Source organism: Biomphalaria glabrata, chromosome 2, assembly GCF_947242115.1.
Source record: "Biomphalaria glabrata chromosome 2, xgBioGlab47.1, whole genome shotgun sequence".
In the NCBI taxonomy this organism is placed as follows: Eukaryota; Metazoa; Mollusca; class Gastropoda; family Planorbidae; genus Biomphalaria; species Biomphalaria glabrata.
The window spans coordinates 57,059,266-57,080,712 of NC_074712.1; the positions used below are offsets into that span (position 1 = coordinate 57,059,266).

At 35.6% G+C, this 21,447-nt stretch overlaps 1 protein-coding gene across 1 annotated transcript in view; it reads right to left on the reverse strand.

Annotated features, from left to right (window-relative positions):
• Window positions 1-8,979: 8,979 nt before the first annotated feature.
• Window positions 8,980-21,447, reverse strand: part of LOC106072101 (endothelin-converting enzyme 2-like) — a 28,968-nt gene continuing 16,500 nt past the window's right edge. The window contains exons 11-15 of the mRNA XM_056021230.1: window positions 21,296-21,406; window positions 12,812-13,004; window positions 12,238-12,390; window positions 11,916-11,992; window positions 8,980-10,759 (exon numbers count right to left, since the gene is read on the reverse strand). Coding sequence (XP_055877205.1) covers window positions 10,660-10,759; window positions 11,916-11,992; window positions 12,238-12,390; window positions 12,812-13,004; window positions 21,296-21,406 — 634 coding nt within the window. The 3' untranslated portion in view covers window positions 8,980-10,659. The remainder of the gene's footprint in view (window positions 10,760-11,915; window positions 11,993-12,237; window positions 12,391-12,811; window positions 13,005-21,295; window positions 21,407-21,447) is intronic.

Genomic DNA, 21,447 nt, shown 5'->3' on the forward strand with positions numbered 1-21,447 from the left:
TCATCTAATTTAGAAATAGTGATAGACTACCAATAATAAATCTGTGCGATTAGAAATATTTTTTACCAATTGTTTTTGTTTAGCGCTATTTCATGTTTTAGCTTTCTCAATACGTTATGATCCTTGTCTGGACCAGTCGGAATGGGGTAGAGAGAGAAAGAACGGGGTGTCTGGGTGATCGCTTTTTAAATGTATTTATAAAACAAAAAATGAAACAACCTGTAACTGAATTTGTGGGCTAAATCCTTCTCAGGCTTCTCAAGACAACTCGGTAACCACTCTGCTAGCGATGAGTCTATGAATATGAAAGATTGTAAAGCTATTGTATTGTTTCTATTTTATGTTTATTTTCACTAAGCCTCAGACGGGACTAAATGCATGACGTAATCATCCTCTTCATTGATGTATTGATATAAGATAAGATAATTCAGCTTATACCACAACTTCAGTCAAGTAAAATTTATTTCCCTTGTTTGAGATACCAAACAAATTATTTATCAACAATAGTTAATAAACTAATTGGCTAACCTTTTAAATTGACTCTCTTTTTTTGTTTTGGAGGGGGGGGGGGGTAAAAGAAATAATTGTGCAAACTTTCATCTTGATCCGAGATCGGGGGACGGAGAAATAACAAAAGCTTTTGGCTAGACAGACAGACAAACAGACAGACAGAGTTGTTATAAACTTTGTAATAACAACAACAACTTATTTACCTTCTCAAAATAGCTGCAACTCTATATCTAAAACAAACTTACTGTGTAAAGAGACGTAATCTGTTTTTGTTGTCTTTACTTTGTTAACTACAGCTCTATTACAGGTAGAGACAGTGGCTGCCTTGGGGGGTGGCAAGAGGGTCAACCCCCCCCAGGTTCCGTGCCTGATGGGGGTTCGCGATTGTAGATTTCCTTGTCACCTTTAGCTTCGCAATCCAGATTAGTTGTCATTAACTAGGACTTGTTACTCAAAATTGTAGAAGCCTTCCAGGTATTTATATGATACCAATTACCATGCAAGCGCTTAACATGACATTTATGGTTTCAAATACGGCTCAGTTTCGGTAAAGACAACATCTTATGACCAGTCGATTCTATGAAGCTATAATTGTTTAACATTTCATCTTGGCATCAATAAAAACAAATAAATAAATGACATCCAATCAGGTTGTAATAGGAAAGTGCGTAGTTATCAAGTTTGAACCAGTGGTAAGTGACCGGTAAGATAAGATAATTTGTATTGGTCCAATCAAATGAAAATTCAGTCTGACTACAATTGACCACCACAGCGTAATTACTGTAACAATAAATAGATACAAATACGAACAACATTGTACATGAAAGACTCATAATTCATTTGTATTGTTGTAATATAAATGCAATTTTTGAAAAATTGACTTTAAAATGAAAATGTGTTGTCTTGACTTTCGAGGAGTATACGTTTCGAGACCCCCATCTAAATTAAAATTTTCGTAGTATTTTATTTCATATACGTATACTATTTTTGGACAAGAACAGTATCACAGGACATCTCCTAACACTTCAATCTCCTAAATAACTATACCCCATTCTCTTAAGAACCTTTACATGCCAACTGTTTCTGACGCCACGACCTGTGACAGGGCAACAAACTATTGGTCTACACAGGTTGAGACGTCGCTGGTCAGCATTAGGCTTACTCTAACGATTAGTTTCAATTGAACCAGTCAATGTGCTATATTGTTATTTCGGCCAATCAGCATCCAGATAATTTGACGATGATGTATTCATTTTTTCCCCAACAGACTACTGTGCAAATACATTGGGTGGCCTTAGGAATACAAGCGGGAGTTTTTTTTTATTCTTTATTTTGAAAACCAGTGGTATAGTGCAGTGGCGTCACTAGGGTCGGTGTCATCCGGTGCGGACCTCACCCCCCCGCACCTGCCTAGTGACGCCACTGGTATAGTGTCTGGTAAAGTCGGATAGGCAGACGAAAAGGCACAACTGTAGCTCCTTTCGCACACCTTGTTCTTAAAGAACATCAATTTGGCTTCGACATTCAGACCGCGCATCGGGAGAGAAGATACGAATATTAGTATTTATTATTAGTGCAAAGCGACAAGCCAGGAGAGTTCCGTGACTGAATTCATCTACGACCCTTTAAGCAATTATTTTGTTATTGCAAGTGTTCTGGTTCTCCTCTGTAATAAATACTTACTTTCCGACTCCAGCTTAGCATAAATTATTATTATCTAGTTTGTTGATTTTTCATGCAAAATGTTTCTAAATCATTAGTTACGTTTATTGACTTTAAAAGGCGAAATCTTTCATGCAGAATAATTACAATGCAGTGTTTAATTAGTGAAAGGCCAATAGTACAGTACCTACGTAAGTTACTTTTATTAACAAAAATTAGGCCTACAGAGTTAGAGTAGGACTGGTCCGTTAGTGTGATATGGTACGGTATATTTAGGCTCAGGGCCCCACATATGTCACTCACCCGGGGCCCCGCGCTCTGCTAAGGCCGCATCTGGGTAGGGATAATACTTCTTCAGCTTAATCGACGTTCTGTTAAATAAGTCTTATTCAGTTTTCATCTGTGTCAATAATGATGCTTTATACTATTTACATAGGTCCTACGTTAAAAAAAACAACTAAACAAAAGAAGAACAGAACACAAAACAAGCAATGAACAATTGGGCAAACTATCAACAACTACAACACAAACTATCAACAACTACAACACAAACTATCAACAACTACAACCCTATCTCCGTCAATACAAGAAGAGACGTGCTCGTGTCCAATACTGTTGCCGATACTGTTGTATTGCCAGTTCGACTAACGACCCATTTTCTTAGCTTCATGTAATGAACAGCTAAATTCGATGTTTTCACTATGATTGTAATATAGGGATGGAACCTAAACTAAATTTAAACAAGTTTACAAAGACAGTTTGTGTTGAAACACAAACTCAAAATCGACCCCCGAAGTGGTCCACTAAGGCAGATAAAAAGAGGCAGGTTTCAGAAAGAATATCATAAACTATGAACTACAAACTATCAACATTTGTAACCCTACCTCCCTGGATACAAAGAGAAGAGCTGTGTGCGTGTGGAATGTGTTGCCGATACTATTGTTTCGTTAGTTTAACTAACAACTTGATACCATAGATAGGATACAACAGCTTGATACCACAGGATACAACAACTTGATACCACAGGATACAACAGCTTGATACCACAGGATACAACAACTTGATACCACAGGATACAACAACTTGATACCACAGGATACAACAAATTGATACCACAGGATACAACAACTTGATACCACAGGATACGGAATTTTATTATTGTTATTATTATTACAATGTTAATATATGATAGTTATTAAGAAATTGTTCAATTCTAGGTGTAACTTACAAAGACTGCATCACGAATGAAGAGATTAGAAACAGGATGAATACAGCGATTGGAACCCCACGATGACCTGCTGACCACTGTCTAAAAACCTAAACCCAAACTCTATGGCCACATCACAAGGTCCTCAGGGCTCGCAAAGACCTTCCTTCAGGGGACAGTACCAGGAAGAAGTTCAAGAGGAAGACAAAGAAAGCGATGGGAAGAGAACATCAAAGAATGGACGGGCCTGTCAGTGAATGAAATTATATCAAAGGCAAAGGATAGAGAGGAATGGAGAAAGACGGTTGACAGACCCTGTGGGGTGCCCCAATGGTCCAACAGACCAAAAGATAGGTTAAGTTAAATGTCAACCTTGCCTATGTCATGTTATTGAATAATTATCTACTGGATCTCATTGTTTTATAAATGTCCAATCTCTCATTGAAAGCCTCAAATAATAAACATTTTCCCTAAAATAGAAAGAATCTTTTTTTTTTCTTTTTGGAAGTTAAAGAGATATGTCGATATTATAAACAAAAATACTTAATCAGTCAATTAAATACTGTTAATAAATTATTTTGTTTGATATCGAATAAGGGAAATAGCTTGTACATTATTGGTAAAAATAGTTTTAAGGATGGAGTTTTTCCCCTTAAAAAAAGCATTTTTTTTAAAGATTTTTTTTTGCTTGTTTTATAGCATTTGTTTATTTGCAAGTAATGAAAGTAAAAGTTCCCCTTTCAGACTTTGCAATCTATAGGGCAGATGATGTTAAGGTCATCTGTTTCTTTGGCCAACCGATAACGAGCAAGGTGTCATGAGGTCAGCACAACGAGCAAACTGCCTTTACTATCCACAGCTAAAGTCAGGTACCTATTAGGGCTGGTTGAACTCAGGGGGCTCCCTAAGAATCCCGAAAAATCAAAATCATAGTCTTCAGCGAGATTCGAAACTAGGAGTGAAGAATCGAACACCAATTCACATTTGTATGTGTCTAACTTCTAAACCAATCTAAACCATGTTAATACAGTGATGAATCTCTGAATCTAAGAGTGATGCTAAAATGTATCAGTATCGTTTGTGTTGTTAACCTCCAACCACTAAGTCCTCCATAAACACAATGGTAACAACAGGAGACACCAACGTGTTTGTGGGAAAAGACAAACTTCTTTTGTTATCTTGCTATGTACACATATGTGTTCAATTCTTATAGAGCAGTACAATAGATAGTTTTTTTTGTTAGCTATTCATGTAAAGTTTAGTCGTCTAAACATTCAGTTGGTCTACAAAAAAATCGATTTAGCGGTCTTTGATTTTTCTGCGGGTCAAACAACATTTTCAATTATGTCGTGAGCCTCTAACAATGCACACCACTATTTATTATCTCTGGAATAATAATAATAATCTGTATTATCCGTAAGGAAATTTGCCCTACAATTTGTGCATTACACCAAACAAAACACGACAACAAAAAATCAACTTTAATATTCTGTATACAATGTTCTTATATGCGCCAAACAGAAGCCCATTAACGTGCAAGCTCTACTGCACGTCAAAAGTCTTCACCAGACGCTGCATTTCTTCTAAGGATTTAAAGCTGACTTCTCCGAACACTTGAAAGCTCTTGCAAAACCTTCACTGTTTGACATAGTAGCTATCACCTTGTTGAAACAAGTGTAATATATACATAATATACAAATGCATCCTTCAGTCGATAAGCGACTATGGTTCATCTCCTAGAAAGGAACACGTGGGCATTAGTTATAGTCATGACCAGAAGAGGCCTTAGGGGGTGGCGAGTGGGGCATTTGCCCCAGACCCTACGACTGGAGGGCCCCTGCGATAGCAAAAATGTAAAATGTTTTCTAAATCATTAGTGACACTCGCCCATGGCCCTGCGTACTGCTAAGGTCACCTCTAGCTGGAACACAGCAGTTTCCCTCTCTCCAGGCAGCTGAGGTATCGTCATGAATAAAGCATGACGACTTGATAATGAAAACTGAGACTTCAATCATACTTTTAAAAGGAAAAAAAATGTCTTTACTACAATTCACTGTTATTTTCATAAAAGCTTATATCAACTCACTCTGTCTGTCTGGTACAAAGTTTGTACACGTTATTTCTCTCAAACCCAATTTCGTATCAATCTGAAATTTTGCACAATTATTTCTTTTACCTGACAACAAAAGGATCAATTAAAAAATAACCAATTAGTTAATTAACTATTGGTAATTAGTTAAATTGTTTGGTATCTAGAACAAGGGAAAGAAATTGTACTTGACTAAAATGGTGGTATAAGGTCGTCGTCTGAGTCTTAGTGAACACAACATGAAAAATAGGATGAAACTATAGAAACAAGAGATAACTATACAATCTTCCATATTCATAAGCTCTCCACTAGCAGAGTGGCTGCCGTGTTGACTTTGGAAGATGAGATTGCTTGAGCCATTGATTTGTTGGTTTTAGGGCTTCAATACATACACTACGGTCCCAGTTAGTACCCAAGGAACATTTATGCCAAGTTTTATCAAGATTGGTCAAACAGTTTTGATTTCTATTCAGCACATACATACATACATACACACGCCTTACATTCTACTTTATAGTATATATACATATATATATATAACTTGTGGTATTGAAATAAAAAGTCACTTTATGTTGTACCGTGTCCTACACTGAGGTCTCTGTTCAAGATGGAACTACCATCACTAGAATTAATTGGCCTAGGGGCTGAGAGGCGGCGGTCCAGTAGAAACGCTAACCACACACAGCTTGCCCCCTCCCCTTTTCTTTCCACTTTATAATTTTTTATGATTGACTGGATTCTTAACCTGTTGTAAACCTCCCCCCCCATCTATACATTTTTCAGGATATAATATATTTTTTTTTAAATTATATTCAATGAGAATATATAACCACAACTATAAGTAATAATTCACACCCATTGTGTTATTCCTAATAGTATATCTTAAAGCGTATACTAGCAATAAGACTGGGGATGTACTGTTGTTTACTCTTTATAACTCTAATACCTACCTCACTAGTCCTGTAGGATATTACTGTGCATCGCGTCATTAGCAAGTGAGTTGGGAAATCACAAAAACTTTGAGCCTACTAATCAATATATTAATTTTATGTTCACTTTAATATGTAATCTCTCTCTCTCTCTCTCACACGCATGGTTCATACACTCTTCTCTCTCTCTCTCTCTCTCACACATGGTTCATGCACTCTTCTCTCTCTCTCTCTCTCACACACACATGTTTCATGCACCTTCTCTCTCTCTCTCTCTCTCTCACACACACACACATGGTTCATGCACTCTTCTCTCTATTTAAAAAAAAAATGTCTTCTCCATCGTCCTTTCCACAACCAATCTGAGTCTGAAAAAGAATTGGGGTCGAAAATGTGAAAAAGATGACAACAAACGTCTTGACTTGTTCATCATGACTAGCCGTATCCCTTGTATACTTCCATCAATCTAATTTCGGTAATGATAATAGTTCAAAAAATGAAAGGTCTTCTTGTTACTTCCAGTAGAAAGGTCTTATTGTTACTTCCAGCAGAAAGGTCTTCTTGTTACTTCCAGTAGAAAGGTCTTCTTGTTACTTCCAGCAGAAAGGTCTTCTTGTTACTTCCAGCAGAAAGGTCTTCTTGTTACTTCCAGCAGAAAGGTCTTCTTGTTACTTCCAGCAGAAAGGTCTTCTTGTTACTTCCAGCAGAAAGGTCTTATTGTTACTTCCAGTAGAAAGGTCTTATAGTTACTTCCAGCAGAAAGGTCTTATTGTTACTTCCAGCAGAAAGATCTTCTTGTTACTTCCAGTAGAAAGGTCTTATTGTTACTTCCAGCAGAAAGGTCTTATTGTTACTTCCAGCAGAAAGGTCTTATTGTTACTTCCAGCAGAAAGGTCTTCTTGTTACTTCCAGCAGAAAGGTCTTCTTGTTACTTCCAGCAGAAAGGTCTTCTTGTTACTTCCAGCAGAAAGGTCTTATTGTTACTTCCAGCAGAAAGGTCTTATTGTTACTTCCAGCAGAAAGGTCTTATTGTTACTTCCAGCAGAAAGGTCTTCTTGTTACTTCCAGTAGAAAGGTCTTATTGTTACTTCCAGCAGAAAGGTCTTCTTGTTACTTCCAGCAGAAAGGTCTTATTGTTACTTCCAGTAGAAAGGTCTTATTGTTACTTCCAGCAGAAAGGTCTTATTGTTACTTCTAGTAGAAAGGTCTTATTGTTACTTCCAGCAGAAAGGTCTTATTGTTACTTCCAGTAGAAAGGTCTTATTGTTACTTCCAGTAGAAAGGTCTTATAGTTACTTCCAGCAGAAAGGTCTTATTGTTACTTCCAGCAGAAAGGTCTTATTGTTACTTCCAGTAGAAAGGTCTTATTGTTACTTCCAGCAGAAAGGTCTTATAGTTACTTCCAGCAGAAAGGTCTTATAGTTACTTTCAGCAGAAAGGTCTTATTGTTACTTCCAGCAGAAAGGTCTTATTGTTACTTCCAGCAGAAAGGTCTTCTTGTTACTTCCAGTAGAAAGGTCTTATTGTTACTTCCAGCAGAAAGGTCTTCTTGTTACTTCCAGTAGAAAGGTCTTATTGTTACTTCCAGTAGAAAGGTCTTATTGTTACTTCCAGTAGAAAGGTCTTATTGTTACTTCCAGTAGAAAGGTCTTATTGTTACTTCCAGCAGAAAGGTCTTATTGTTACTTCCAGTAGAAAGGTCTTATTGTTACTTCCAGAAAAAAGGTCTTCTTGTTACTACCATTATATTGACACAAAAAACAAACAAACCGAAATTGGACGTAGTTGTGATTTTTTCTGACATTCAATTCCGAGTTGAGTACATTTACAATTTAAACAAACATTTTAAAACAAAACTTATTGCCCTTTTAAATATTCTTGGTTGTAATTGCATGCTTTTTTAAAAAATTCAATGGAAGATTACATTGCCAATGTAACCGTATGCGGTCACTTATGGATATGTGATCAGTACTGCTACAATAATATTGTAGATTATCTTTTCATAAATAATGCTATTGTGTTTCAAATAAGCTTTATCACATTTTGAATAATTAATTGATGTTTTGTTCATTGAACCCTTATGTTTTTTTTCCTGTTATTTAATTTAAAAAGCTTATATCTGCCTGTCTGTCTTTCGTATATATTTTTATTTACAAGATATTTATCCCACAACCCAACCTTGATCATAGCGTATTGAGAAAGCTAAAGGCACGAAATAGCGCTAAACAAAAACAATGGGTAAAAATATTTATTACAAATTTAATTACATGACTGATCCAAACTAATTGATACAATTACTATTAGTATAGGCTTTGTTTTTTTTTTTAAGTTTTTTTTTCGTTGTCTTTTTATGTACTTGCTAAAACTACCTAAATTATTTCCCTGCTAAGGCTTAAGATGTCTGGGTGTTTGAACGTTTGTTTTGTGTGTGTTTTTTTAAAACAGATTTGCCAAGCAAGGTTAACGGGGTTTGTAAACAGATGGCTGCCACGAGTGCTGCGTCTATATTAATAAAACTATTGGTTCTAAAACCAACCAAATGTACAGCAAAAATAAAAATGATAACACAGTCAACAATACAGTTTAATATATAGGTAGGAATTAGAAGTTTAATAACACATTTCAAATTGTTTCATTTGTCACGTACAATTCAATGACTGTTACGCAATCTTTAGATATATATATATATCTTTATGTACTTTATATCACAAATCAGTCTATTAGAATTGAATTGTATATTGCACAAATATGTATATAATATATGCACAAAATTCAGAGGCGTAGCTAGCCATGTGCGGTGGTGCGGGCCGCAAGAGGCATCAAGCGATGGCGGGTATATCAAATATTCTCAGTAAAAACTGCAAATTGCACACTCACAAGTTTCTGTATTGAAAATGTCAATTGAACATTTCTTTATTTAGTCACTTTGTTAATTTAATGGATAATGATGGAGTACTAGTTGGTAAGTGTTTCGTTGATTTCATCGACACCGTGGACAATCATGTCGTTGGAACCACCTCAAGGATTGTAGAGAAATTACATTCGGAGGACATAGAAATAAAGGACTACAGAGGTCAAAGCTTTGATATTGCTGCTTTCATGTCTCACTACGGTGTTCGAAAGCGTATTCTCGAAGTCAATCATAAAGCAGAATTTGTTGACTGCTCAAAACCGCTCTCTGAATTTGGCAGGAATTCAAGTCGATACAGTTACAATGTTCAATACTCTACCGTTTATACATTTTGTTTTCAACTTCAACACACAACTTATCAAAATAACCGGAACTAGCTTTAAGCGCTTCGCTTGTACATTAAAGAGCAGCAGAGGAAAATCCTTAAAGAAGGTTAGGGGTACATTTTCAAAAGTTATAGAACCTTTGCAGACATTTCATTGTATAGTAGAACATTCTTCTATTAGATCGGAAGTCGGCGGATTTTTAGTTGATATGCAATATTTTAATTTTCTCATCTACCTTGGATTCGGGTACATGAGAATAAGAAATAATCACTGATTCTGAGCACCTTATGAGCACCTTAGGATGTGGTTGATCAATATGATTTTTGTCGCCATTCCAACTATTGAATCCTCAGATCGAAACCAATCTCAACAGTTTTCCTAGTGACATTAACAAAAGGGTGTTTCTTCTGGAGCAAAAGAGGCTTCAAACGGTTTAGCGCAGTTTCTTCAGAAATCTAAAAACTTTCCGTAACAAAAACCTATTGAGTTAAAAACAAAAATATAGGCGTGATAGTTCAGTCCAGAGTATAGTTGTCTTGACTCGCATATTTCTGACCATTGTGGTACAGAGGAGCTAAGTTTTTTTTCAAACTCAAGTGTATCAAGAAGTAATTGAGATCAACGATGACGAAGTTACGTTTAATCCAATTGGAAATTGTATTCGTTCATCAAGAATTGATGGGAAAAAATTAATAGATTCGTCAGCCAGAAAGCATGTATGATTCAATTTTAGTATATGTGTGTTTGTATGATGTTTTACGAATTAGCATAACTTAAGCGACGAACACACATTATTTTGGGGGGGGGGGAAGTCTTTTTGTTGTTATTTTTCTTTTTCTTTTTGTAGGGTATCACGGGGAGCTACCGCACAGGGAATCAAATACCCTAGCTACGCCACTGACTAAATCAATACAATCCAATAGATGCTGGATACAATGTGTGTTTGTACATAAACTGTGTTAATTGTTTATACAATTGTAAATTATGTTGCTCTGCATGCAGGAAATGTTTCATGTTTCAAGGCTTCACCAGACGCTGCATTTATTCTTTGGATTTAAAGTTGACTTCTCAGAACACTTGAAAGCCCTTGCAAAATCTCTGCTATTTGCCATAGAGCCAAGCACCCTAATGAAATAAACATGTGTGGTTGAGAGAAACATTCATTATATTTAATAATATTAAGAAGCACCTTCGAAAACGTTATAAAAACAACAACACTACGTCAAGGAACTATACAAGTCAACTGGCAAAAAGTTGGAACTCCTCAATGCTGTGCAGAGACGATAAGCTGAGCTAGTTCGGTCATATTTCTAGACATCCCTGACTGTCGAAATTCATTCTCGAAGGTAGCACGAAGAAAGGGTCGTCCAAAGAAAGGCTGGATGGACAACATGTAAGAATGGACTGACCTCTCTCTTGATATGTTGCTAAAAAAAAGTTACTGACCGGGAAAATGGGGAGATTTGTTTACGCGAACTGTCACTAAAGCTAAGGGTCAGATGAGAGATGAGAATACATGATAACGCTTTAAATGATTATACCTTACTGTGATGAACATTACCAAAAAAAGAGAAAATGATATGCATTAGTGTTAGGAGATCTTGTCCTGGTTTAATCCCCGCCAGTGCAATGAACAAGGTTCTTAGGCACCTCAACGGGGGTTCACTGAAATACGATGCCTTTTTTTTTTTCAAATGCTCTGCTGGCCACATGTCACCCTTGTTAACCTTGGGCCACGGAAACAGGTGACCTTTACATCATCTCTACCATACGTCATACGTTCTGAAAAGGGAACTTTACTTTACTTTACACTTTTATAGAAGTAACTATATGAAATTATAGAAGTACTAGGTTAAGTGGATGGCTGCCTGGTCGTGCGGTTTGCGCGCTGGACTATCGTTCAGATTTATCGATAGTCCCGGGTTCAAACCCTGCTTGCTCCCATCCCCCGTCGTCCTGCGGGAGGTTTGGACTAGGAAGTAATTATCTTCAACTCTGAAGGAACATCCGAAACATGTCAAAACATTTTACAAAAACAAAACATAAGTGTGTATAAAACTTGTGGGAAGCGTGGTCGAGAGGCCACGTGCGCTTGAACTTGGCTTGGCTACCTAGAAGGTGGCTCGAGGTTCGACACCCGACTCGGGCAGAGTTGCGTTTACTCCTAGATACCCCCTCCTCCCCCCCCCCACTGGTCCACATATGAGATTGGACCAAAAGCGCTCTGAGCATGCTATAAGCATGAAAGTAGCATTATATAAAAGCTATAATAATAACATACCTGTATCTACTATGGGCATGACTATCACTTCGGATTGATTGTATTTCATACTCTGCATCGTAATGGCCACACCAAAACTGAGAATACCAAACACACAGTGTCAACCAAAATAAGCTTTTAGAAAATGTACCAGAAATTAAATTGCATGTTGTAATGAATTTTTTTTAACCTAACAAAGTGAACATAATGAATTGTATAAAGATAACATATTTCATTATACTATGCTTTTCCGCAGGCTATTGTACATGTGATCGATATTCCTAAATAAAAGCATTTTTTTCGTGGGCTTCTATATTTTATTGTCTAATTGTATTATTATTACCTGGCTCATGCCGACAAAATACAGTTGGTCCTCAGTGAGGTTCAAGTTTGGTAAAGAATGTTTTGATTTGATTCCATCTTTATAGGCTCTATAAGCTAATTTAACACCTCCATTGTCTGCTATATTTTCTCCCAAAGTTAATAGACCACTCAGCTGTAAGGAAAGGATACATACATACATTAGATATTTAGTGTTTAAATTCACTAGGGTAATAATAAGAGTAACTCGTTTCTTAGACCTCGTAACGGTAATGTTTCTGTGGTCAGCGGTTAACGAGGCTGTCATGTGGCCATACTTCCCCCGAAATGATGTCAGGAACCCAAAGTTTGGTGGACTCAAGGTCGTCCTAAAAAAAATCTCAAAAGAGCTAATTAAATTTTTTTTTAAATTCTTCTTTATGAAGTTGCTGACTTTTTGTAAAAGCGATTTAATCATTCTCATTCTTTTACCTTTGTCTATCATACGGCCTGATGTAGACGAGGAATTAGAACATGGATGGTACGGAGCTGAGTTCTGAGCACTCCAAAGAGATTTTAAAATGCTTGGATAAAGCAATAAATAGAGGAAGGCTTACGTTTTTTCCCTGTACTGTGTAAGAGTCAAACTGTTTTATTAAACATTTTGATCTGCTTTCAAATTTCTTGGCGGCACCAGTAGACCAGGTTTCTTTGAGATTACCAATTGCGTCATATAGTCTACCACTGTCGTCAAAGCCATGTATAAGTTCGTGGCCTAGGATCATTCCGATGGAGCCATACATGTAGGCGCTGGAAAACAGTTCATTGAAACGTCGTGGATTATTATATAAAAAGAAGAAGTGTTCAAAAGATATGTCAGTGATTCCCAAACTAAGAAAGAAGTGTTCAAAAGATATGTCAGTGATTCCCAAACTAAGAAAGAAGTGTTCAAAAGATATGTCAGTGATGTCCAAACTAAGAAAGAAGTGTTGAAAAGATATGTCAGTGATTCCCAAACTAAGAAAGAAGTGTTGAAAAGATATGTCAGTGATGTCCAAACTAAGAAAGAAGTGTTCAAAAGATATGTCAGTGATGTCCAAACTAAGAAAGAAGTGTTGAAAAGATATGTCAGTGATGTCCAAACTAAGAAAGAAGTGTTCAAAAGATATGTCAGTGATGTCCAAACTAAGAAAGAAGTGTTGAAAAGATATGTCAGTGATTCCCAAACTAAGAAAGAAGTGTTGAAAAGATATGTCAGTGATGTCCAAACTAAGAAAGAAGTGTTGAAAGGATATGTCAGTGATTCCCAAACTAAGAAAGAAGTGTTGAAAAGATATGTCAGTGATGTCCAAACTAAGAAAGAAGTGTTGAAAAGATATGTCAGTGATGTCCAAACTAAGAAAGAAGTGTTGAAAAGATATGTCAGTGATGTCCAAACTAAGAAAGAAATGTTCAAAAGATATGTCAGTGATGTCCAAACTAAGAAAGAAGTGTTCAAAAGATATGTCAGTGATGTCCAAACTAAGAAAGAAGTGTTCAAAAGATATGTCAGTAATGTCCAAACTAAGAAAGAAGTGTTCAAAAGATATGTCAGTGATTCCCAAACTAAGAAAGAAGTGTTCAAAAGATATGTCAGTGATTCCCAAACTAAGAAAGAAGTGTTGAAAAGATATGTCAGTGATTCCCAAACTAAGAAAGAAGTGTTCAAAAGATATGTCAGTGATTCCCAAACTAAGAAAGAAGTGTTGAAAAGATATGTCAGTGATTCCCAAACTAAGAAAGAAGTGTTGAAAAGATATGTCAGTGATGTCCAAACTAAGAAAGAAGTGTTGAAAAGATATGTCAGTGATTCCCAAACTAAGAAAGAAGTGTTCAAAAGATATGTCAGTGATTCCCAAACTAAGAAAGAAGTGTTGAAAAGATATGTCAGTGATGTCCAAACTAAGAAAGAAGTGTTGAAAAGATATGTCAGTGATTCCCAAACTAAGAAAGAAGTGTTGAAAAGATATGTCAGTGATTCCCAAACTAAGAAAGAAGTGTTCAAAAGATATGTCAGTGATTCCCAAACTAAGAAAGAAGTGTTGAAAAGATATGTCAGTGATTCCCAAACTAAGAAAGAAGTGTTGAAAAGATATGTCAGTGATGTCCAAACTAAGAAAGAAGTGTTGAAAAGATATGTCAGTGATTCCCAAACTAAGAAAGAAGTGTTCAAAAGATATGTCAGTGATTCCCAAACTAAGAAAGAAGTGTTGAAAAGATATGTCAGTGATGTCCAAACTAAGAAAGAAGTGTTGAAAAGATATGTCAGTGATTCCCAAACTAAGAAAGAAGTGTTGAAAAGATATGTCAGTGATTCCCAAACTAAGAAAGAAGTGTTGAAAAGATATGTCAGTGATGTCCAAACTAAGAAAGAAGTGTTCAAAAGATATGTCAGTGATGTCCAAACTAAGAAAGAAGTGTTGAAAAGATATGTCAGTGATTCCCAAACTAAGAAAGAAGTGTTCAAAAGATATGTCAGTGATTCCCAAACTAAGAAAGAAGTGTTCAAAAGATATGTCAGTGATGTCCAAACTAAGAAAGAAGTGTTCAAAAGATATGTCAGTGATGTCCAAACTAAGAAAGAAGTGTTCAAAAGATATGTCAGTGATTCCCAAACTAAGAAAGAAGTGTTGAAAAGATATGTCAGTGATTCCCAAACTAAGAAAGAAGTGTTCAAAAGATATGTCAGTGATTCCCAAACTAAGAAAGAAGTGTTGAAAACATATGTCAGTGATGTCCAAACTAAGAAAGAAGTGTTCAAAAGATATGTCAGTGATGTCCAAACTAAGAAAGAAGTGTTGAAAAGATATGTCAGTGATTCCCAAACTAAGAAAGAAGTGTTCAAAAGATATGTCAGTGTTCCCAAACTAAGAAAGAAGTGTTCAAAAGATATGTCAGTGATGTCCAAACTAAGAAAGAAGTGTTCAAAAGATATGTCAGTGATGTCCAAACTAAGAAAGAAGTGTTCAAAAGATATGTCAGTGATTCCCAAACTAAGAAAGAAGTGTTGAAAAGATATGTCAGTGATTCCCAAACTAAGAAAGAAGTGTTCAAAAGATATGTCAGTGATGTCCAAACTAAGAAAGAAGTGTTCAAAAGATATGTCAGTGATTCCCAAACTAAGAAAGAAGTGTTGAAAAGATATGTCAGTGATTCCCAAACTAAGAAAGAAGTGTTCAAAAGATATGTCAGTGATTCCCAAACTAAGAAAGAAGTGTTGAAAAGATATGTCAGTGATGTCCAAACTAAGAAAGAAGTGTTCAAAAGATATGTCAGTGATTCCCAAACTAAGAAAGAAGTGTTGAAAAGATATGTCAGTGATTCCCAAACTAAGAAAGAAGTGTTCAAAAGATATGTCAGTGATTCCCAAACTAAGAAAGAAGTGTTCAAAAGATATGTCAGTGATGTCCAAACTAAGAAAGAAGTGTTCAAAAGATATGTCAGTGATGTCCAAACTAAGAAAGAAGTGTTCAAAAGATATGTCAGTGATGTCCAAACTAAGAAAGAAGTGTTGAAAAGATATGTCAGTGATTCCCAAACTATGAAAGAAGTGTTGAAAAGATATGTCAGTGATGTCCAAACTAAGAAAGAAGTGTTCAAAAGATATGTCAGTGATGTCCAAACTAAGAAAGAAGTGTTGAAAAGATATGTCACACATGTCCAAACTAAGAAAGAAGTGTTGAAAAGATATGTCAGTGATGTCCAAACTAAGAAAGAAGTGTTCAAAAGATATGTCAGTGATGTCCAAACTAAGAAAAAAGTGTTGAAAAGATATGTCAGTGATGTCCAAACTAAGAAAGAAGTGTTCAAAAGATATGTCAGTGATTCCCAAACTAAGAAAGAAGTGTTGAAAAGATATGTCAGTGATTCCCAAACTAAGAAAGAAGTGTTGAAAAGATATGTCAGTGATTCCCAAACTAAGAAAGAAGTGTTCAAAAGATATGTCAGTGATTCCCAAACTAAGAAAGAAGTGTTGAAAAGATATGTCAGTGATTCCCAAACTAAGAAAGAAGTGTTGAAAAGATATGTCAGTGATTCCCAAACTAAGAAAGAAGTGTTGAAAAGATATGTCAGTGATTCCCAAACTAAGAAAGAAGTGTTCAAAAGATATGTCAGTGATTCCCAAACTAAGAAAGAAGTGTTGAAAAGATATGTCAGTGATGTCCAAACTAAGAAAGAAGTGTTCAAAAGATATGTCAGTGATGTCCAAACTAAGAAAGAAGTGTTCAAAAGACTTGTCAGTGATTCCCAAACTAAGAAAGAAGTGTTGAAAAGATATGTCAGTGATGTCCAAACTAAGAAAGAAGTGTTCAAAAGATATGTCAGTGATGTCCAAACTAAGAAAGAAGTGTTCAAAAGATATGTCAGTGATTCCCAAACTAAGAAAGAAGTGTTGAAAAGATATGTCAGTGATGTCCAAACTAAGAAAGAAGTGTTCAAAAGATATGTCAGTGATTCCCAAACTAAGAAAGAAGTGTTGAAAAGATATGTCAGTGATTCCCAAACTAAGAAAGAAGTGTTGAAAAGATATGTCAGTGATTCCCAAACTAAGAAAGAAGTGTTGAAAAGATATGTCAGTGATTCCCAAACTAAGAAAGAAGTGTTCAAAAGATATGTCAGTGATTTCCAAACTAAGAAAGAAGTGTTCAAAAGATATGTCAGTGATGTCCAAACTAAGAAAGAAGTGTTCAAAAGATATGTCAGTGATGTCCAAACTAAGAAAGAAGTGTTCAAAAGATATGTCAGTGATGTCCAAACTAAGAAAGAAGTGTTGAAAAGATATGTCAGTGATTCCCAAACTATGAAAGAAGTGTTGAAAAGATATGTCAGTGATGTCCAAACTAAGAAAGAAGTGTTCAAAAGATATGTCAGTGATGTCCAAACTAAGAAAGAAGTGTTGAAAAGATATGTCACACATGTCCAAACTAAGAAAGAAGTGTTGAAAAGATATGTCAGTGATGTCCAAACTAAGAAAGAAGTGTTCAAAAGATATGTCAGTGATGTCCAAACTAAGAAAAAAGTGTTGAAAAGATATGTCAGTGATGTCCAAACTAAGAAAGAAGTGTTCAAAAGATATGTCAGTGATTCCCAAACTAAGAAAGAAGTGTTGAAATGATATGTCAGTGATTCCCAAACTAAGAAAGAAGTGTTGAAAAGATATGTCAGTGATTCCCAAACTAAGAAAGAAGTGTTCAAAAGATATGTCAGTGATTCCCAAACTAAGAAAGAAGTGTTGAAAAGATATGTCAGTGATTCCCAAACTAAGAAAGAAGTGTTGAAAAGATATGTCAGTGATTCCCAAACTAAGAAAGAAGTGTTGAAAAGATATGTCAGTGATTCCCAAACTAAGAAAGAAGTGTTCAAAAGATATGTCAGTGATTCCCAAACTAAGAAAGAAGTGTTGAAAAGATATGTCAGTGATGTCCAAACTAAGAAAGAAGTGTTCAAAAGATATGTCAGTGATGTCCAAACTAAGAAAGAAGTGTTCAAAAGACATGTCAGTGATTCCCAAACTAAGAAAGAAGTGTTGAAAAGATATGTCAGTGATGTCCAAACTAAGAAAGAAGTGTTCAAAAGATATGTCAGTGATGTCCAAACTAAGAAAGAAGTGTTCAAAAGATATGTCAGTGATTCCCAAACTAAGAAAGAAGTGTTGAAAAGATATGTCAGTGATGTCCAAACTAAGAAAGAAGTGTTCAAAAGATATGTCAGTGATTCCCAAACTAAGAAAGAAGTGTTGAAAAGATATGTCAGTGATTCCCAAACTAAGAAAGAAGTGTTGAAAAGATATGTCAGTGATGTCCAAACTAAGAAAGAAGTGTTCAAAAGATATGTCAGTGATGTCCAAACTAAGAAAGAAGTGTTGAAAAGATATGTCAGTGATTCCCAAACTAAGAAAGAAGTGTTCAAAAGATATGTCAGTGATTCCCAAACTAAGAAAGAAGTGTTGAAAAGATATGTCAGTGATTCCCAAACTAAGAAAGAAGTGTTCAAAAGATATGTCAGTGATGTCCAAACTAAGAAAGAAGTGTTGAAAAGATATGTCAGTGATGTCCAAACTAAGAAAGAAGTGTTGAAAAGATATGTCAGTGATGTCCAAACTAAGAAAGAAGTGTTCAAAAGATATGTCAGTGATGTCCAAACTAAGAAAGAAGTGTTCAAAAGATATGTCAGTGATGTCCAAACTAAGAAAGAAGTGTTCAAAAGATATGTCAGTGATTCCCAAACTAAGAAAGAAGTGTTGAAAAGATATGTCAGTGATTCCCAAACTAAGAAAGAAGTGTTGAAAAGATATGTCAGTGATTCCCAAACTAAGAAAGAAGTGTTCAAAAGATATGTCAGTGATTCCCAAACTAAGAAAGAAGTGTTGAAAAGATATGTCAGTGATTCCCAAACTAAGAAAGAAGTGTTCAAAAGATATGTCAGTGATGTCCAAACTAAGAAAGAAGTGTTGAAAAGATATGTCAGTGATTCCCAAACTAAGAAAGAAGTGTTCAAAAGATATGTCAGTGATTCCCAAACTAAGAAAGAAGTGTTGAAAAGATATGTCAGTGATGTCCAAACTAAGAAAGAAGTGTTGAAAAGATATGTCAGTGATTCCCAAACTAAGAAAGAAGTGTTGAAAAGATATGTCAGTGATTCCCAAACTAAGAAAGAAGTGTTCAAAAGATATGTCAGTGATTCCCAAACTAAGAAAGAAGTGTTGAAAAGATATGTCAGTGATTCCCAAACTAAGAAAGAAGTGTTGAAAAGATATGTCAGTGATGTCCAAACTAAGAAAGAAGTGTTGAAAAGATATGTCAGTGATTCCCAAACTAAGAAAGAAGTGTTCAAAAGATATGTCAGTGTTTCCCAAACTAAGAAAGAAGTGTTGAAAAGATATGTCAGTAATGTCCAAACTTAGAAAGAAGTGTTGAAAAGATATGTCAGTGATTCCCAAACTAAGAAAGAAGTGTTGAAAAGTGTGATGTTGCTTGTTCAGGCTGTCTTGAAGTCAACCAATTACTCTGCAATCGTTTGGGTGTAATTGTTCGGGTGTATTACGTGTAGTTGAACAACAATCCAGATAGAACGAGACAAACATCTATTTTAACTAGTGAAGAGATGTAGTCGACTCTGATGAACAATTGTACATGGATTTATTCTGATAAAAGGCCACAGTAGAAGTCTCTGTCACTAAACACGTCGTTACCCTGGAATCTTATATCGCTAACTGATTTTCCGGTCTCTAACCCAACATATCCCAAACGTCACTAGTCCCGTTCAATATGCGTCTACTATGGTGCGTCGCTAAATAACTAAAATAACTAACCTATATAAATAAGGTGTCTAACAGATTCCACTGTGATGTTGCTTGTTCAGGCTGTCTTGAAGTCAACCAATTACTCTGCAATCGTTTGGGTGTAATTGTTCGGGTGTATTACGTGTAGTTGAACAACAATCCAGATAGAACGAGACAAACATCTATTTTAACTAGTGAAGAGATGTAGTCGACTCTGATGAACAATTGTACATGGATTTATTCTGATAAAAGGCCACAGTAGAAGTCTCTGTCACTAAACACGTCGTTACCCTGGAATCTTATATCGCTAACTGATTTTCCGGTCTCTAACCCAACATATCCCAAACGTCACTAGTCCCGTTCAATATGCGTCTACTATGGTGCGTCGCTAAATAACTAAAATAACTAACCTATATAAATAAGGTGTCTAACAAAAGATATGTCAGTGATTCCCAAACTAAGAAAGAAGTGTTGAAAAGATATGTCAGTGATTCCCAAACTAAGAAAGAAGTGTTGAAAAGATATGTCAGTGATGTCCAAACTAAGAAAGAAGTGTTCAAAAGATATGTCAGTGATGTCCAAACTAAGAAAGAAGTGTTGAAAAGATATGTCAGTGATTCCCAAACTAAGAAAGAAGTGTTTAAAAGATATGTCAGTGATTCCCAAACTAAGAAAGAAGTGTTCAAAAGATATGTCAGTGATGTCCAAACTAAGAAAGAAGTGTTCAAAAGATATGTCAGTGATGTCCAAACTAAGAAAGAAGTGTTCAAAAGATATGTCAGTGATTCCCAAACTAAGAAAGAAGTGTTGAAAAGATATGTCAGTGATTCCCAAACTAAGAAAGAAGTGTTCAAAAGATATGTCAGTGATTCCCAAACTAAGAAAGAAGTGTTGAAAAGATATGTCAGTGATGTCCAAACTAAGAAAGAAGTGTTCAAAAGATATGTCAGTGATGTCCAAACTAAGAAAGAAGTGTTGAAAAGATATGTCAGTGATTCCCAAACTAAGAAAGAAGTGTTCAAAAGATATGTCAGTGATTCCCAAACTAAGAAAGAAGTGTTCAAAAGATATGTCAGTGATGTCCAAACTAAGAAAGAAGTGTTCAAAAGATATGTCAGTGATGTCCAAACTAAGAAAGAAGTGTTGAAAAGATATGTCAGTGATTCCCAAACTAAGAAAGAAGTGTTGAAAAGATATGTCAGTGATGTCCAAACTAAGAAAGAAGTGTTGAAAGGATATGTCAGTGATTCCCAAACTAAGAAAGAAGTGTTGAAAAGATATGTCAGTGATGTCCAAACTAAGAAAGAAGTGTTGAAAAGATATGTCAGTGATGTCCAAACTAAGAAAGAAGTGTTCAAAAGATATGTCAGTGATGTCCAAACTAAGAAAGAAGTGTTCAAAAGATATGTCAGTGATGTCCAAACTAAGAAAGAAGTGTTGAAAAGATATGTCAGTGATTCCCAAACTAAGAAAGAAGTGTTGAAAAGATATGTCAGTGATGTCCAAACTAAGAAAGAAGTGTTCAAAAGATATGTCAGTGATGTCCAAACTAAGAAAGAAGTGTTCAAAAGATATGTCAGTGATTCCCAAACTAAGAAAGAAGGAGTGTTGATAAAATAAAAGAAGCAGAATGATAAAAATATGGTCAGCCCGAAAATATTTTTTCAAAAAGGCTAAATATTTGTTAAGACAGATTATTGCATACATTTAAATAAGAAACAAAATAATTAAATATATAAATGCGGTGACTATAACTAAGTCAATAATAGCAAGAGCTTACTCAGGATATGACGGTGAAACCACAGGCTCTTGTAAAATGCCAGCTAGTACTGTAATTTCGTTGTCCTGGGCGACGTAGTATGCGTTGACGGCGTGCGGGTAAGCATGCCAACTGTAAAAGTCAAGTTACACATTTTTGTTTTTAGTTCATAT